At 31.6% G+C, this 20,002-nt stretch overlaps 2 protein-coding genes across 2 annotated transcripts; both read right to left on the reverse strand.

Moving 5' to 3' along the window:
- Nucleotides 1-308: 308 nt before the first annotated feature.
- On the reverse strand, nt 309-3,128 carry LOC139514966 (putative tyrosinase-like protein tyr-3). Its single transcript, XM_071304543.1, has 3 exons — nt 2,985-3,128; nt 2,430-2,558; nt 309-512 (listed from the first exon to the last, which is right to left on the reverse strand). Exons 1-3 carry the CDS (start codon nt 3,085-3,087, stop codon nt 394-396), a joined length of 351 nt encoding a protein of 116 aa, XP_071160644.1. The 5' UTR covers nt 3,088-3,128; the 3' UTR covers nt 309-393.
- A 521-nt stretch (nt 3,129-3,649) lies between these two features.
- On the reverse strand, nt 3,650-19,337 carry LOC139514967 (uncharacterized). Its single transcript, XM_071304544.1, has 6 exons — nt 19,206-19,337; nt 8,461-8,565; nt 7,286-7,468; nt 5,629-6,068; nt 5,046-5,223; nt 3,650-4,456 (listed from the first exon to the last, which is right to left on the reverse strand). The coding sequence occupies exons 1-6, from the start codon at nt 19,288-19,290 to the stop codon at nt 4,248-4,250; spliced, it is 1,200 nt and encodes a 399-aa protein (XP_071160645.1). The 5' UTR covers nt 19,291-19,337; the 3' UTR covers nt 3,650-4,247.
- Between the last annotated feature and the right edge of the window lie 665 nt (nt 19,338-20,002).

Genomic DNA, 20,002 nt, shown 5'->3' on the forward strand with positions numbered 1-20,002 from the left:
AAAATAAAACACAAACTTTATTCTTGATACCCTAAGGTTCATTCAGTTGAAGTTTGGTAGAAATTGGTTCGGTAGTTTCAGAGGAGAAGATGTTTGAAATTGTTTACAGCGTAAGGACGATGACGACGGACGCCAAATGATGGCAAAAGCCAACAGTTCCTTGGGAAAGTAATCTAGTTGGTATATAGTTTATAATAGAACTGAGTATTACATGAGAATTTAACTACCGTCGATGCCGTGTTTTTTTTTGTTGCAGATTGAATTTTATAATCTAATTCAAAAATCGTTTTTTTTTAATATCTTCGATGAACATGCGTGAAATTATTTATTATTTAAGACAAACAGTGTTAGCACAAATTTGATCAAATCGCAGGAACATCAAAGGATTGTTCATCAACATACTTTACAGCTTCGTCTACATCTATAAAACATGTAGTTTGGATTTTTAACACATTCACCTATGAAGGCCCAGTAATGACAGCTTGTATTTTCATCTAAGCAGGGTTTATCTTCTAAAAATATATGTAAACAAAATATGACAAACAAACCAACAAGAACTTATCTGTACTTTATTATTGTTCATAGCTGCTGTTTTAAATAAGGTGAAACGCAACAAAAACGAGGTTTTAAAATTCAAAAGATTACTCATGACTAATTACAGTCACTGACTGGTAATTTAACAATTTAAATATAAAAGAGCATTGCATGCACAAATTCAGCACAGGTCATATAATGTACTAAAAGATAAAAGTGATATACTTTTTATTGTGTCTGTTCCAAGTCATAACATGCCTTCTGAACAGATTCATGTCCATACCTTTTTTGCATAATATATGTGGACATTAGTGTATTTTTTTTTGTGTTAATTATTCCTAACTTACAATTATGTGGAACATCCTGCATTTACAGGACGAGATAAATGATTTCAATAGCAGGTAGATCGAACTGAGAGGAATATGATTGTGTGTTTCATATTATCAGAAATTTAAATCTGAATGTGAAGTTAAATAATCTGGCTTCTTTGATCTTTTTGTTTTTGACTAGTGTCTGAAGGAACTCCTACTCAAATGAAGGTCGACAAAGCGAGGCTTTTCCTCAGGGCATCATGAAGATATTCACATTAGTTTAACTAAGACAGGCACTAAATTCAAACAGATTGACAGTACAATTTTCAAAGGAATTTATCTTAAACCAACTGAGACTTTAGAATGTATACAATATAAAATTGAGAAAGGAAATGGGGAATGTGTCGAAGCGACAACAACCCGACCATAGAGCAGACAACAGCCGAAGGCCACCAATGGGTCTTCAATGTAGCGAGAAACTCCCGCACTCGTAGGTGTCCTTTAGTTGCCCCCTATGTATATTATACACAACAACTTAATGTGCCAACAATTACTTTTCATAAGAACTTTCACTTGAGTTTTTTTCAGGGATTAGAGTAAAGCATAAGACTCATCAGTAATGCTCGTAGCAAAACTGTTGGAAAGACAAATCAGAAACGAAGTCAGATGGCATTACACACAGTACATTCCGATAAGTTTAACCAAATACAAATGTTTCAACATTTTAAAAAGAGTACAGTTACAGAAAATTATCGTAATAACGATATTTTATGTCTGCATAAAATGCTAACCACTTTGCAGGCGATACTTGCGACTAAGAATCTTTTACCAGCAGCGGTAACTTAATCTATAAAGGTGTCAGACCACCAATTACTTCCTCCAATTTAGAACGTAAAAGTAGTCCTACTTTGACACACAATAGTGCTTTTGATGTCATTGTTTACTTAAACTAACCAACAAATTTGCAGAAATGAAACTTTTGGTGAAAGGGAAATATATTTAGACCATTTTGAGCCAAAATTCACTTGTCTATGAGTTTGCATTAAAAATTCAGGATTAATGCGCTACATAGTACACTAATTTAAGATTCCAAGAAAACCGGGAGTTATTTTGGTAGTACCTGTCTTTTCAAAATCAGAAATTTGTAACAAGACTTTAAACATTGGTTGAAAATTGGCATGTAGGAAGGTGATACATGTACAATTCAGGATATACCTGGTTTCCTTGAAGTTAAACTTAAGGTAAAATATTTAGAAAGCTGTGAAAATTGCAAAATTTGGTTGAACAGATAGGGATTTTTAATTGGTGGTCTGACACCTATAAAATATATCAAAAACGTATGAAAAATGTTAATACATTTCTGTGTAATTTTTGTAACTTTGTATTTTTTTTAGAAATAAAAAGCACCAGAAAACGTATATATATAGTAAAACAAGAATGGTTCAAGAAAGCAAACTGTTGTTGTCTGTTTCTTGTCTGATTACAGGGAATACATTTTATATCCTTAACTTAAAATATCTTCTTATACATTTTTTATGTGATCAGTAATATTGATGTTGCAGTAAATATGTATATACAATTTACCTAAATCTTTGCGGCCACATACTTTGCAGCTTTTCTGACAATAATATAGCATGTACTTTGGGTTTTTGTGGCATTCACCATTTGCAGACCAGTTCGGACAGTTCTTGTTCTTGTCAAGACAACGGTAACCTATAAAACATCTTTTTAATGTATTTATTTGTATAAACTTAGATGCAAATGACTTTGCAATTCTAAATGGAAGACTGTGAGCACTTTGTTTTCTTTTAAAAATTTACCAGCATCACTTGCGAATAGCGGCGAAATTTCTGACACCTTCCTTTTTAAAGTTGTCGTTAATTGAACCGTGTCACACAGTAGTAAAATCTAAAAACCTTACATCTTTAAAATAATTAAATTAACAATAATATAAAAAGGTGGTAAGGGGATTTATTTACAACAGGCCACTATATATCTTATAAGTATACGTTAAAGAGACATAAGCTATGGTAATATATTTGAAAACGATGATAAAAAAAAATCATGCTCAAAAACTTACAGTTTAAATATTTACATCAGTCTGAATTACAAAATTTCAAAATAAGAGTTTATATTTACCTGTTATGGAGCCATCACAAACTCGACAACTCTTTTGACAATTGTAAACCATATAAAATGGATTTTTCGCACATTCCCCTTTACTTGCCCATATCATGCACATGTTGTTATCATCTTTGCAATCTGTATAAAACAAAAACTTGTTCATTATAAAAAAGGCGAAATATTTTCATATAAGAAAATTTGAAGCTACATGAAATACATGAGGATGTGTATTCTTTTGTTTTCATTGTCAAAAATTTTGTACTTTGGGGTCAATTGTGTGTTTCTGAGTGTTTGAATTCGTTGTTTTGACAAATTCTTAAAATTGAAGTAAAAAAATATGGCTTACTAGCAATATAAAACGAAATCAAGTCCACCATTTTCTATATAAGAACAAATGCCTGTATCTGGTCGGGAATAATCCAGTTGTTATCCATTCGTTTGATACGTTTGAGCTTTTGATTTTGCCACTTAATAAGCGACTTTTCGTTCCGAATTTTCCTATAGCTTGTTCTTATGTTGTACTGTTACACCACTGTCCCAGGTTAAGGAGAGGGTTGGAATCCGGGTAACATGTTAAAACCCGCCACATACTGTATGTATGTGTCTGTCCCAAGTCATGAACAAGTAATTCAGTGGTTGTTTGTATGTTGCTGTGTTATATATATTTTTTCGATCTATTATTGTATATAAACTCGGCAGTTAGTTTTCTAGTATAAATTGTTTTACATTTGTCATGAATGGGCTTTTTAAGGCTGACTATGCGGTATGGGATTTGTTCATTGTTGAAGGCCGTACAGTGAACTATAGTTGTTAATTTCTGTTGCATTTTGTCTTTAAAGAAGGGTTGTCCCATTGGCAATCATACCACATTTCTTTTTTTATGTAAAATAAATACATCCAAATCACATAGTAAATTGTCAAAAATGTTCAATATTTAAGGTTTCATATATGAATATGTAAAATAGAATATGTATGTCAACTGTGATAAAATTAAAACACGTTCGAAAGCCTTAAACTAAACGCGCATGTTACAAGTTAATCCTTGGAAATTTAAAAACTGTTGACTACACATCGAAATGCAGGTACTATGCCTTTACGATATCAGAACCGATAGACTATCACGCGTTTTAGTCAATTTGTAAATATTTTTTCAGACAGAAATACTGTTTTCATATTTAAATTCATCATACATCCCTTCTTCATCCTTTATATACCTATACGTATATATATACTTACACTTATTTACCAAACACTTTTCACTCTGTTACAATGGTTGAATTAAATAAATTGTATACACAAACCGTCTACATATATATATATATAGTTTACATTATTTAATATGAAACACTTAACTCCAATGCAACTGCTACGATCTCCTAGCCTTAAAATACCATATTTAAAATTCACATCTGGCAGACTGTTTTCGGTAATTTCTTTATCAGTGCTCGCTTTACAATTCATCTTTATGTCCTGTTCCAGCTCTTTACCTACATAATATTACACTTCAACGGGTTAATGTTCATCAAATGCAGACATAATCAACAGATTTCAAAATAATAATGAATCATATATTTATGATAACAATTTATTTAATATTTGATACAATATTAATGAACCATATTATTGGTCATAATGAATTTCTACCTAAAATAAATGCATATCATCAAACATCCTGTACAAGGTACAAAATCAAAGACAATTTGTAAACACATAGATAAAATATATAATTTTTGTGGTAGATCCAACTGAACGTTTTATTTTTTTATCTGTTAACTAAAAGTAGTAAAAGAGAGGCGAACGATAACAAAGCACGAACCCAACCAAAAACTTAGGGTGATCTCAGGTGTTCCGAAAGGGTAAGCACAATTAAAACATCCGTTTCATCAGAATACAATAAAGTTCTGTAATGCGTGTGATGGTATTGCTTATACATGTAGCATGAGTGTACATGCCGTGTGCTAAAAATTGCATAGCTGAAAGGCAAGTAAAACTTTCGCTATATATAAGAACTCTAAGTTGTGGACTTTGCTGATTAAATCTTTTAACCTGATCTTCGAATAAATGTGCAATACATACCTCTAGTCGATTCACATCGTTTGAGAAACGTATTTTTACATGGAAACACTTCATGAATCAAATTATATAATTCGGGATCATATTCTTGCAGTCTTTTTTGGTTGCTGATAGGACCATTAATTCCGTCAGTCTTATCCAAATGAGTATTGACATTAAAGTAACTTTGCACTCCTTCGGCCTATTAAAAAACGTTCATCTAAATTAATATTAACTCTTAGTTTAAGACAATACACTACAATGATAAAACGTACATCAACAGTATTTTGTAAGTTATGAATATAAAACAATTTTGAATTAAGGTAACTCTTAAGTTCTCTATGTTGTGTTCTCTGTACTATTTTTTTGTGTTTTTCAACTAGCCATGCAAGGCGTTGTCAGTTTATTTTCGACTTACGAGTTCATTTTTAGACTCTTAGTGAATCATGTCATTCAATAATTCCAAATCAGAAAGAAATGCAAAGCATTTTTGCAATAAAGTGCGGTTGCAAAAGCATAAATGTCTATGTTTCCACTATAAGAAAAGAAATACCATTATATCAAATAAACATATTTTATTGTGCGAAGAAACAAAAACATTACGTACAAAATATTCAGCCGATGAACTCATTGCGTACGTGCTTTTCCAAAGACCCTTTCTCTTTGCAGCTTCAAACTGTTTTATTAGTCTTTTATTCCAACCAGCAATAGCGTATTTTGCACCCAGAAGATGAGCTCCATGAGCAATTTCGTGGACAAATATATCTTCGAAAAAATATCTATCCTTGCAAAAACATGAGGCGTTTTCTTCTCCTGCAGTACACACCGGTGCATAATCCGTTGCTCCTAGACCACGTGCTCTCTCATTCATTCTTTTCGGAAGCCAACTGTGTTCTGGAATATCTGTCGTCCCCTCCGAAGCTCCAATTACTGCCACTCGTCCATGACGTTTGTAGTAGGACATTCGAACATCTTTGTTATCAGCAAACATAAATCTCACTACGTAACAAGCTCGTCTTAATGCATTATCTGATACTTGAGCTGATGCTTAAATGATATAGATTAAAACATAGTAAGGATTAATGAAATGTCGTTGACTTTGATCTTAAGCTGTATAACAAAACGAAACTCAACAAATGTTTGCTTCTAAACTATAGCTTAATCAAATGAAGATAAACTACATGTATGACTCGGTCAGATTAAGTAAAGTATCATGAGGAGAAACGATGGATAATTTACATCATGATCTGATGAGTCTTTTGTGGACGAAACTCGCGTCTGGAGTAAATATAAAATTTTAATCCTGGTATCTATGATGAGTTTATTCTTAATACAGAATCACACCAGAGATAATATCACTTCCTTTAAAGTCATTATACCATTTAACATGTTCGTTTTGTTAAAAATCATCGAAACCAGTTTCCCCCTTGGACCTACTTGCCAACTAACATTATTTTCAGTGACTGACCGCATACATATTCACATAAATAGGGTTGTGTTTTCAAGTCACTGACGTGTTAGCGATGTTTTGGACTTGCATAATAAAAACAAATTAAAATAAACTGATTACTACTAATGAATACTTATATAATATTTCGTTCTTGTTAACATTCAAAACAAAATGCATAACAAAACATGTTTTCTAGACTTGTTCTACATTTTTTCGATTTCCATAGCGTTGTTAGTTTTCCTCAACTTATAAGTTTTAGATATCCACTTTTTTCTTTAATGATGCCTTCCGTCTCTTTTCGTTAATGTTTTCAGTTTACACCGTCAAAATTGTAGCTTATGTCCCTAAACGCCAACTATTCATCAACTAAATCAATAAACTCATCATAAAACCAGGACTAAAATTTTACGTTTCGTCTACAAAAGACTCCTTAGTAACGCTCGATTAAAAAAAAATTTAAAAGGCCAAATAATTAATTACGAAGTTAAAGAGCATCGGGGACCAAAAATTCCTTAAAAGTTTTGCCAAATACAGCTTAGCAGGACAGTCTCATTGTAATAATTGAACAAAATGAAATATCCCTTTTACATTCCTTTGTAAAAGATCTCTAAAATCTGAGAATTTGAAAATGACAAGGCATTGTTTATAGATTTTGTTAGGCTTTAACATGTTGTATAGATACCGGTCTATGTACAAAGTATGTTTATAAACCTCTACATGTCGTAAGGTTATGAATGGTGTTATTTAACAATTTCATTGACCTTTACCCCTCATCTACTTTTATTTATAGTGGCTTTTATTATCTAGTGTATACCTATAACAGGAATACCATAAGCTTCCGTATATTTCTGGTAGAATGTATCTAGACCATTTGGTCGCATATTGTTTTTGTCCCGTAAGTCTTTCGGAACATCTCTTACATGACAACAACTATGTGATATCGATGGTGTTCCTGGTCGCAGATTAAATGCTGAACGACTGTTTCTAGTATTTAACTCTAAAAAAAGAGATAAATGACTTACTTAAACTGTACTAACTAAAATTACGATAGTTAAATATATTGTATAAATACGGACTTTTTTAATCAAATATTGCAAGACAATAAATGGCATGTGTACTTTTAAAACAGATAGTTTTCAATGAAAAATTCATGTCAGATTGGTAAGACATTATAATATGGGTCAAGTTATAACGTATTTCCTAAAAAAAAGTAAAATAACAAAAATACCGAACTCCAAGAAAAATTCAAAACGGAAAGTCCCTAACCAAATGGCAAAGTCAATTGCTACATGTACATGTAACACTCATCAAATAAATGCGGCGTAAAGCAACCAACAATCAATCAATCATCAAATGAATGGGTAACAACAGTCATATTCCTGGCTGGGTACAGGCATTTTTGTATGTAGAAAGTGGTGGATTTAAATAGCCTGGTTTTATAGCTAGTTGAACCTCTCACTTGCATAAAAGTCGCATAAATTCCATTATGTCGACAACGATGTGTGATCAGAACAAACAAGTGTCCCAAGTCGGGAGCAACTAGACTTTGTTAGTCGTGTATGCTTTTTAATTTCGGTTCATGAGTTAGTCGATTTTAACTGAACTAGTACACTTTTTTGTTTTGGGCCAGCTAAAGCACGCCTCTGGGTAGGGGATTTTCTCGCTGTCTTGGAGACCCATTGGAGGCCTTCGGCTGTTTTCTGTTCTTTTGTCGGGTTGTTGTCTCTTTGACACATTCTACATTTCCATTCTTAAATTTAAACATAATAGGTAAAATATCAAAATCGGTCAACATTATTTTATAATCTTAATTACAATAATAATACAAACACATATTGCAACAAAGAAACACAAAAAGTCTTACCGACACTGTCTTTAAGTACTTTCTTCAAGAAATATATGTTTCATTTTAATTTTGCTAAGCCAAAAAAAAAAATGCATCAGTTTTCGTTTACTCTATAAAATAAGAATAATATAATAACATCTTACCAGATTCAGTAAAATATCTGTAATAGTCAGCTTCTGATGATATACCCTTCATATCTATCAAGTTCAGTTCTAACTGTGATTTTGTTAGATTCACTTTTCTCCCATCTTGAAAAGAAATATTCGTTAATTATGATGTAAACTTTGACGAGCATGCTATATTCCCATGTTTTCAGAACATTTTCTTAAAAAGCTTTAAGCTTTCATGTTTGAGGCAGTTATCTTGTGTGTAAAACATTTGAGATTTTTAATTCCTGTAGTTAATGCAAGTCAACTAGAAAGATGAATTTATGAGATCAAACTTAACCCTATATCTATAAATACATTTTCAATGACTTTAAACATTGTTTTCCCTTTGATAAATAGTTCTGAATGTCTGCACTCGCAGACATTGATGGATCAATTAGTATTGAATAAACAAGATGATTCGGAATTTTCAGTCACTGATAAAAAACATATTCTAAATGATTATTGTTCCCCTTTTCCCATTTGAAATGAATCTGCATAAATAACTGGTTTTTTTTTGTTTCAAACATTTATGAAAAGAGAAATTTTGAAATAATATTTTCGCAGTCAATTTTGGTTCAATTTCGTCAAAATAAGCTCCAAACTTGGATAATTTATCTTGGCTCGCTAGTCAATATTCAACTCATTTGCATGCGAACCTCAGAACCTAAATGGGCTACGCTTGGGCTAAGCATGTTTACTTATTAATAAGAAAATAATGTGAACATTGAAATCCATTTCATCAAGTTTTTATTCAGGACATAAAATCAATTCAAGCAGCGTATTCACCTGAATTAACAATGTAAATAAAATCAGGCTTTCATTAAATCTTTTTTGGGGTAAGTTGATGCAAGTGTAAGATCTGTAATGTGTTATATACTATCAGGGGCAAATACTGTTTAACGACTATATTAAATTTATGTGTAATCACGTTAACTATGAGATATAAAAGTCAAATAGTTCGTACATTTTTCTTAAAAGGTCTTAAAAAAATCAAACAAAATTACTTTATTGTAGGTTAGCATTCGTTAGCTATCCTTCTGATATAGATTAGCAACTGTTGGTGATTTTGATAATTTATAGAATTTTTGAAATACTAAGGCTTTTCTACCTCAGGAATAGATTACCTTAGCTGTATTTGGCAAAACTTTTAGGAATTTTGGTCCTTAATGCTCTTCCACTTCGTACTTTATTTGGCCTTTTTTCACTTTCTTGGATTCGAGCGTCACTGATGAGTCTTTTGTAGACGAAACGCGCGTCTGGCGTATATACAAAATATATTCCTGATATCTATGATGAGTTTATTTAGAATATTCTTTGCAGGTTGAGTACGAATGTTTTGTTATTCGATTCTTTTTATGTTTCATTTGTATAAAAACGTCTAGTGAATCGATGCGTTTATTGCCTCGTTAACATTATAATAAAACTAAATATATTCAAGATTTTTTTTCTTTCATATCTAGAGGCATTATGTTTTGGAGTGTGCGTCTGTTCGTTCGTTTGTTCTTCTGTCCGTGTATCCCGCTTTAGGTAAATGTTTTTGATTCAGGTTGTTTTCGATGAAGTTGAAGTCTATCAAATTGAAATCTATGACAAGCATCTACCCCTTGCGAAGCAAAATCTGACACCCCGAGCGACACTATATATTTTGATGAATAACAGTTTTAAAACCAATTAATTTTAACTAAGAAACTGGTATTTGGTATAAGTCAATGAGAGGAATACAATTCTATATAAATGATACGGGGGATGGCTGTGTAGAGTAGTTTTTTATACCGAAATTTGCATATAAAGCCTCAAAATCTGCAACACGGAAAACTAGGGCGAGGTGTTTTAGAAAACTGAGCACTGAAAACGACTGCTTCTGCTTTCAGGAAATAGATTATGTTGCGGTTCCTTCCGTGCAATACATTATATGGTACTGAGAGTTCTAGAAATAAGAATTTTTTATGCTTGAACTTACCATGTTACTTTTTCGTCGCTTCAAAATTGCCACCCCATGTCAAACATAGCCGACACCCCACATGTGGCGTTCTTCACGGTGATACCTGACTTTCTCTTTTCGGTGAAATAATTGCCCATTTTCAGAATTTGGTTTTCTTATTGCTAAGGCAGAGATGCAACGTAATGCTTTGAAAAGATCAATCTATTATCTTTTTGTGAATTTTGTTATCGTCGACATTTGCACAAAGAAGATTCACCTATCACAATCTACTGTATTATGAAAAATGTGTTTATGATACGAAGGTTACAAATATATTATACTTTATTTGGCCTTTTTAACTTTTTTTGGATCGAGCGTCACTGATGAGTCTTTTGTAGACGAAACTCGCGTCTGGCACAAATAGATTGCCTGTGTTTTTATGTTTTATTATATTATTTTGGTTAACTAGCTTATATTACCTACAATAGTATTTAGATCATATCGAAGGTTAATAAGATGGTGTCTATTTTAAAATGCATGCTCTCAAGAAATGTTGATTCAATTTAACGAGTCCAAGTATTTTTATATTTGGATAAACGTTTTTAATTGCTCCGAATAAATTACACGTATCAGATTTTGAAGCGAAACGCTTACGTTGATTTGACTGCTAGTGTCCTATTGTATTGGCTTAAAATGATAAAATCTCCACAAACCAATGCACAAAATTGCATTAAGAAATTAGGAAGCTAAACATTTCATAAATCAAGAAATGTAGAAATTGATATAATGATTGAATGGATAAAACACATGTTACAAATTAAGGATTAACATTTTACAAGTTAAGAAATTGCATTTTACAAATTAAAAAAAAAATATTTACAAATTAAAATTATAACTTGATACGCCTTTTCATAACAACGCGACGACTCTACGCTTCGTATCATGTGTTAGTGTATTATTTTACATAAAACACCATTTATTTGAATGAATATAAAAAATAACGCAATATGTTACTGTATGGGCATTTTACATCATTAAAATGTAAATTTATCTGACAACAACACATCGATTATTAAGAAAATCTATAATGCACGGATTTCACAGAAAGTGTATACAGATAATTTTGACACAGTATAGGCCGTGTTCACATTGACCTAAATTCGGTGTTGTGTTAGTGTAACTCACACGTAAACTAAACACAATTGCGTTCCCATTGATAAAACTCAATGTTTACATGTAGTTTAAATCATGTTTTATCTACACACAGTCGATAGTCAATGTAGGCCTTGTGTAGGTTAAGTGTACACAAAACTAGGCATTTAGGACATTAGTTTTACCGTGTATATATATTTAAGGAGGAAACTATTTTTGAGTAAAATTGATATTTTTGATAATTATTAGTACATAGTTCTTTACAGAAATTATTGTCTAAATTTTACAGATTTTTTTTTGTTAAAAAAAATTAACGTTCTTTATCAAGACTCAAAGCAGCATCATTGCCGAACCCATAAGGCAGCAACCAATTGATTTTTCGGGGGGGGGGGGGGGTGCTATTATAGTTGAGTATAAAACATAAAGGCAAGGGGGTGGGGGTGGTGAGCTATGGATTTTGTTTTGGAAACCAAAAATGTTTCCAGTTATTGGCCCTGAATTTTTTTTTTCACCCTCAGCTGCCACTATATATAATGCTAAAATTGATTTCGACTTGTCACCAAAATTTGTCCTGAAAAAAATCAAAAGCCCACGCCCCCTACCCCCCTCCCCAAAAAATGGAGTAAATAGTTGCTGCCTAATTCATTTGAAAAGGTCTTCCCGAATCGACTTGGCGTACACAGAAATATTCGTCACTGGTCTTTACTCAAACAACGATTCACGCATAAATGCATGACTAAAAAAAGTGTGAGGTAAATGATACGTTTGTCTAGTATCTCAGATCCGTTAAATAACACTTAAAATAAATTTAAAAAAACGTTACCCTATTCCTTTACCAAATACTACTTGGAGAAGAAATACCATTTGAAACAAACAGAAAAGATAAAAATGTAGTGATCCCTAATATCTCAATCCTTTTTTTCGGCTGTAAGCACGCTGCTGCAGCTAACGTTTTCTAATGCGTAATCGAGACATCTCTAGTATATTCAAACTACTACAAATAATAAAAATGGCTTTCATAAAGTAGCAACCACTTAACTTAAAAAAAGGGGAGGGTTATTTTTTTTTTATCTGAGTCAGATTTTTTTTCGCGCGTACGTTTTTATTCCTTTTTTTTCGATGCTGGTGATCAAATACTTTTTTTTCAATATTTAACACTATAATGTATGGGGAAACTCTTGATTCAGAATAAAAAAAATTTTATCATGTGTATGACCACTTTTTTTTTTTTTATCAAATTGGGGAACGGAATATTTCCATTTCCACCCCACCCCCTTTTGAAGACAAATGGTTGTTCCCTTACCGCTAGAAAAATTGTCCAAAAATTTTGAATTCAGTTCTACGTAATGAACATTTAAATGACATATAGTTTACAAGTGGGAGCACATCTTATGTACAGGTAGCTAAACAAGGTGTATAGATGTGAACAAATGTAATGTGAAACCAGTGTACACTACACTAAACTAATTGTAAACATGTTTACTCTACACGGCGTTTGGTGTGAACACGGCCTTATAATTAGATAGATTGTATGTACATGATATACATGGTGTCATTCGGTTTAACGAGAGAAATGATCGTGAAAGAATATCTAACGGCGGTCAAGTATTGAGAGACGATCGTGAAAGCTCTGGTAACGGATTGTGAAAGACATTTAATGTAAATTCTAGTTCAGAATCTTTGAAAAAATCGCTTAATTTTCAAAACGCGGAACAATTCCGAACAAAAAAATATGTCTGTCAAAATGGTTTAACTTCCTCAACTTAACTGTGAAATAAGATAACGAAAATATGCAGTACTTTATGAAAAAAACAAATGGCGCAATGCATGTCTATGAAATTAATTACAAATAACACGCATTTTGTACCTATAATGGTAATTTATCAGTTTATCATGATATATTTGAAATTTAATCTTTGGTGTGTGTGATAGAACAATCAAATTAAAGTATGTTCTTCCCTTAAAAGCATTAACTTGTATATGAAAACCTTGAAGTTGTTGAATTTCTATCAAACTTGATCGTGAAAGATCAGGCAACGCATTATTTTGATCGTGAAAGATAATGCGTGACCAGACTTAATACTAGTAATCAGAAATCGGTATTTCTTTTACCATTTGATAAACCTGCAACTGGTTGAAGCCTGTAACTATTTTGATAAGGATGAACATTAACTAAAAGCTATCATGTTTTTTTATTCAACACTTCACCTCGAAATGTAAAAAAAACAACTAAAAACGTGTCTAAATAAGTGTGAAAGATTCAGATCTGAGAATCGGTCAAGTGCAATTCAGGCAGACCGACACTATTTAACCAAATAATATGGATATGCAACGTTTAAACCAAAATGATATCAATCAAACAAAAAATTACAGCAAAGCAGCATCTTTCATGAGCAATTTGAGATTGAATGATAACCAACATTTTCTTCAACAGTACTTTCATAAGTTCTTTATATACAACGCAGATATGGAATGATTTAACTATATACTAGACTATAAAATACCAGAGCACAAATGCTGTAATGTTTCGTCTGCTTTACTTATGATAGTATATTTGTTGAACGTCCATAATATCAAGGGTTTTACTAGAAGTGTCAAATGCGCTTAAGATTGTCAATGGTTCATAAAAAGAGTTCAAGGTCAGATAAACCATGCCATACAGATCTCTACAAATATCCCGTACACCAAATAAATGTGTTCCGATCCTTACAGTGCCTTAGAAACTGACAAATATAAAAGTTATGCTTGGCCAATGAATTCGGCACATAAGGTCAAAAGTATATGAACCCTGACCGACAGCCATACATAGACATCTTACTATCATTCAATATATCAAATACAATTGACGTCATCATGGTCATATATGAAACATGCAGACAGAAATGTACACCATACACGAAATACCTAGGCGCTATAGCATACAGGTATATATCTGTTCCGGACCACATAGGTATTTGGACCGTACGCGTATGGTCGGGGTAATTAACACTCTGTTACAGTTTATTTTTAATACTTCTAAACTCTTCATATGGTATGACCGTTCATTAAAAAGACGCTATCATATAAGTAATTTTATTATTATATTATTATATTTTAATAAAAAGATTAGTTAAATAAATATTAGAAGTTTCACATAGTTAATTTTACTTACTTGTCAAAACTATAATTAACACATTTTATAACGATGGTCATTACCGATGGTCATTATCAATTTGTTATTTCGAGTGAATGGCAATATGTCGACTTAAAAAATAAATTCTAAAATTTTCTTAATAAACTGTTACACAAGAATTCACTGGAAAGTAACATAGTTTATTTAAGTTGTCTTGCGAATATGGTGTATTACAATCATGTTACGATATTTAAGATCTAGAGCTTCTTAAAAACACCGTAGAAATATTAGAATGGTCAAAAACCTCGGTATCACTGTACGCAGCTACAAAAAGGCTAGCTTTTCACTCGCAAACAAAAGGTGTAAATGAAAAGGATCGTGCACAACCAAGACTTGCAAATGCAAAAAATCTATGATACCATGAGGAAGTAAATGTCACCTCATGCCTACATGCAAGAATGCAATTAGCGATGAAAACTAACTATGGCATCAATATTTAATTTTTACGTAGTATTTGAAATATAGAAAAATAATACATTGTCATGTAATCATCATTGTTTTTTTAGATACAGTTTTTGTATTATTGAAACTTTTATAATGTAATTTAAAAAACAAATACCTATATCTTCCAAATACTCATATGGTCCGGCCCGTTATTAACCAAACGAGTATTATACTCATATGGTCCGACCATACGCGTATGGTCCAAATACTTATGGTCCGGAACATATCCAAAAGGCTAAACAACATAAAACGATCATTGCCAAATGATGCATGATAATGAGTTCGATGCTATCTGAAACCTTGCAGAAGTCAAAAATGTACACCTTACAATCATAACAACAGACAGTCATCCTAAAGCTTAACGAATCCGTGATACGGACTTGACCACAAAAATGAATCTTCATCAATGAAATGAGGCAAATTCGGGGTCAGGTGAATCATGTCTGACGGACATGTAGTTTATAGGATCCAATATACAAAATGTGGGTATCTTATAAATCGTGATAAATGAGTACTTCACATGACAATACAAAGCTTTATCCTACAATCATCCAACTATTTTACATTTCATTTTCTGAAAATATAAATACTTTGAAAAGCTTAAACCTATTCAGGATGTTGACCTATCTAGCTTTTCTCAATACCAATAACCAATATTAATTACGATATAATTGAAGAATAATTTGAACGTCTTCGTAGCATCAGATCTTTCACGATTCTTCAAAAATGCGGTACGTAATCTTTTACGATCCGAAAAATCAATTTTTGTGTAAATAGTTCTTTTTTTACCAAGTTTCAGATTACGTTTATACAAAATAACTATGAGAACCATTTGATTAATACAAATAGAATGTCTTTATTCGGATAAAAGTAGTTTTTTTAGTCAAATTTGTAAATAAATCATGTTTGTTTACATTTTTTATGTCATTGAAATGTCGAGAAGCAATCTGCCTTTTGTTGTTTTGTAATAACTATGTACTTTTAAAACTGGATATTCTCACATACTTATCATAATTTTGAACCATTTTGACAGACAGTTTTATTTTGTCGTAAATGTTTACAATGTAATACACACAGAAACGGACCAAGCATCAGACAAAATCCCACGAGAAAAACAAATATAACATCAAAACCAAATACATGAATTTGGGACAGACAAGTACCGTGACACGTATTATTGCAATGTGAGTTTACACTCAAAATTAAGAGAAAACAAACGACGCAACGTTAACATGTAACACACACAGAAACGAACTATAATATAACAATGGCCATATTCCTGACTTGGTACAGGACATTTTTCAAGAACAAAATGGCGGGTTGAACCTGGTTTTGTGGCATGCCAAACCCCCCCCCCCCCCTTTTATAGCCATCTGAAATATAACATTAAAATGACAACTCAACACCACAGGACTACAATATAAATAAATTGGAGAATACAATTGACAAAAAAACACAAGAAAAACAGCCAACAAAAGGCAACAAGTTGAAAATTTTAATACGTCAGAAGTGCATTTTATCCACACAAGATCCACCAGTGACGCCCAGATACAAAAGTTTGAAAGCCGAAACAAGCACAAAGTCGAACAGCATCGAGGACCAAAAGATCCTAAAAGTTGTCCGCAATAATTATAATTTTTTTAAATATATAAAAATGAAATTTATAGATTTTTTAAATAAAATTTTTAGACTTTAAAATACTAGTTATAATTTTTTATGATGCAATTTCTTAATTAGTTAAATGTCATTTTAAAATTAAAATATGTATTTTTTTTCAATTCGTGATATGAATTACTACCTTTATTGATTTGTGAACTACAACTTCATGATTTATTCATTTGTCAACGTTTTTTCTTCGCTTCTTACATTTGTACATGAAATTCTACACTTCTTAATTTATGAAATGATATTCCTTTATTTGTTCAATTACATTTCTTCTTTCTGAATTGTAACTATAAAATTATGAATTTCTTAATTTGTAAATTAGAATGTTTAAGTTTGTATAGGGCGTAATTTTTTTCATTCAAACTAATGTTTGTTCCATCAAAACGGCAGTATGAAATGATAGATTTTGTCTCACTGTCCTTTCAAAATTTCGATCAAATTCAACAGACAGTCGAAAAAGATTTGCCACCGCAAAGTGTACCTATAGTTTCAAATTCAAAACTACTTACTCCACTAACTCCTATAAAATTGTCAAATCAAAATGGCAGGTTGGATTTATCAGAATTTAATCTATATTGTTTATAACTATCCTACAACATTCTAGTAAAATCAACTTGCCTGTATTAAAGGAGTTTCGTACACAACTACCACAGACAGACAGAACAATCTGTGATGGTTGACGCAAACCATTACTTATCATCTCCTCCATCACACTACCGGTGAGGACAAACATGTTCTGGTTCCAAAGATTTTTATTAATTTATGAGTAATATTTTAATACAGATTTTTAGCAAGCATATAGTGTGTTTTTCAGATTTCCAATTAAAATATATTTTTCGGGATATAGAAAAATCATTTGGTAGAAAAAAGATTTATATATCAATCTACAGGAAAGAATTTACGGAACCTTAATCGGTTATACATTTTTCGGACTCACTGCAAAGCATTCACCTTCAGATAAAAAGTTGTCTGAAATGCCGTTCCTTGTCGTCCATCTGGTATAAATGTCCAGTACCTTGATTTTTTTGCAGAAAAATTGTCTTTTGAGCTTTAATATACGATAAACATTATAGCATGGTCTTTTGTTGTTAATTTTTTGACACAAATGCTGTATTTTCTGTATCCCTTCACTGTGCTTCAAAGAAAAATGAAGAACAGCTTCTTTTTAATGAGTCTTTTGTAGACGAAACGCGCGTCTGGTGCAACTATATGATTTAAATCCTGGTAAATCTATGATGAGCGTTTGTGTCATTGAAGAACAGTACATACGATTCAATCACATTGTAGTCACATTAAAATAAAAATAATAATAAAAATAAAAAAAATATGAGACACATCTAAGTGCTTTTAGGAATACCAAAATCTATTTAAAATAACAAAAAATTAATTCATAATAAATAACTTTAAATTCAATAAGCCAACTACCATATAAGTAACACATAACATTTCAATTCCAACATTATTATTTCATTCCGGGGAATGATCCGCATTGGCTGCGGTCTTATATGCTGGGGATGTATAAAAGAATGGGCAGAACTACATGACAACGTCTTTGGTGATAATTTTCTACCAGGAATAATTTTTTACAACATAATGTTCCCTTGATTAACGTGATTCCCGCTACTTTTAAACAGAACTGAGACATGTATCGATTGCTAGAAGATTACCCATTAAGACACTACGTGTCACAAATCCATAAAAGTAGAAATTCATGTAACAGATGGGGGAAAAAAAGGTTACAAATTAGGATATTACATTTTACAAATTAAGAAAATGCATTTTACAAATTAAGGAATATATACTAATTTGTAATTATAGCAGATATTTTTTTCCATAGCATATTCAATCTTTTCAATAAAATGATAAAAAAAACTATCATTCTTTATTGACAATAATATCATTTATACACCTTGAATTTGTACCTAGTAGTTACATATTAATTTACACAATATTAAATGTCATAGCGAATGGAAGATCAGAAGGAAGGTTGCAATATAATATTTTATTTTAAATATAAAAGCGCTTGAAAATGTTTAATATGGTTTCCCATAGATAAATATTTCTTTTAAACGTTATATAAATTGTTCAAGTTTTCATCTATAAACTTTTACAGGGTCATTTCATAGAAAAATATTATTGATTCATATGTTTAAGATTATTAACTAGAAAACAAAAATGTGTTCTTTATAAGGTGAAAGAAAAATTACAGTTATCTGATGCAGTCGGAAAAAAGCTTTCTATTGTTTGTTTCTCATGTCACTTTTTTACATGGTTATCATTTAAAGAAATATTTCTAAATATCCACTTTTTTGCTCGTGGCCAGTTGGATATCAAATGTCGAATAAAGAACCGGCGGATTACTTAACATATATTTTAAATTGCTACCTTTATGCTGTAGATCTATGTGTCTTGCTTCAACAAAAAGAGCAGTTACGACAATTACTATCCACATCAACATGTCCTCTAGCATTGTATTTTGACGGTCTTTTGGAAAAAAAATTCACGACTTATCTCAATGTGTATGTGGGGGGAAAACGAAGGCTGTAACCGTATAAAAAATCTACATCATTAAAATGAAAATTGATCTGTAAACAACACATCGATTTTTAGGCAAAACATCTATGCTCTGGCATCAGAGAAAGAAAAATTTACGTATACGTATAGGTTTGACTTAGTTTTAGATCGATTGTATGTTTATTCCATAAGCATTTTTAACTATGTCATATATTTTCACTCAATAATATATTGGAAGTTTAACATTTTTGTTTCGATTTTCAATTTGAATTTAACGTTTTAAAATCTCTTGCAGTATTTTAACCAAATCAATTTACTGTATCCTGACCTTTATTATTTAAATATGTGCTGTAACGTAAGTCTTACGACTCATCTGGCTGTACATTGAAAGTTTATCATCATACTTTGTAACTGAAAAAAAGATATGATAAACACACCAGGAATATCGATCCGAATCAGCTGAGGGATTCAAATCCCGAGGACCGATTAACCGAAACCTCAAACGGTGGATAAGTTAAATCTGGATCCGATTCCAACGGAAGATTATTACTGACGTCTTTGTTTGCGGTTATAACGGACTTTTTTCGATTTTTCGAAATCAATATTATATTTTATATGTGGTCCACAACTACATTACTAATTTAATGTTGATAAAAAATAGTTTCCTT

Source organism: Mytilus edulis, chromosome 3 (genome assembly GCF_963676685.1).
Source record: "Mytilus edulis chromosome 3, xbMytEdul2.2, whole genome shotgun sequence".
In the NCBI taxonomy this organism is placed as follows: domain Eukaryota; kingdom Metazoa; phylum Mollusca; class Bivalvia; order Mytilida; family Mytilidae; genus Mytilus; species Mytilus edulis.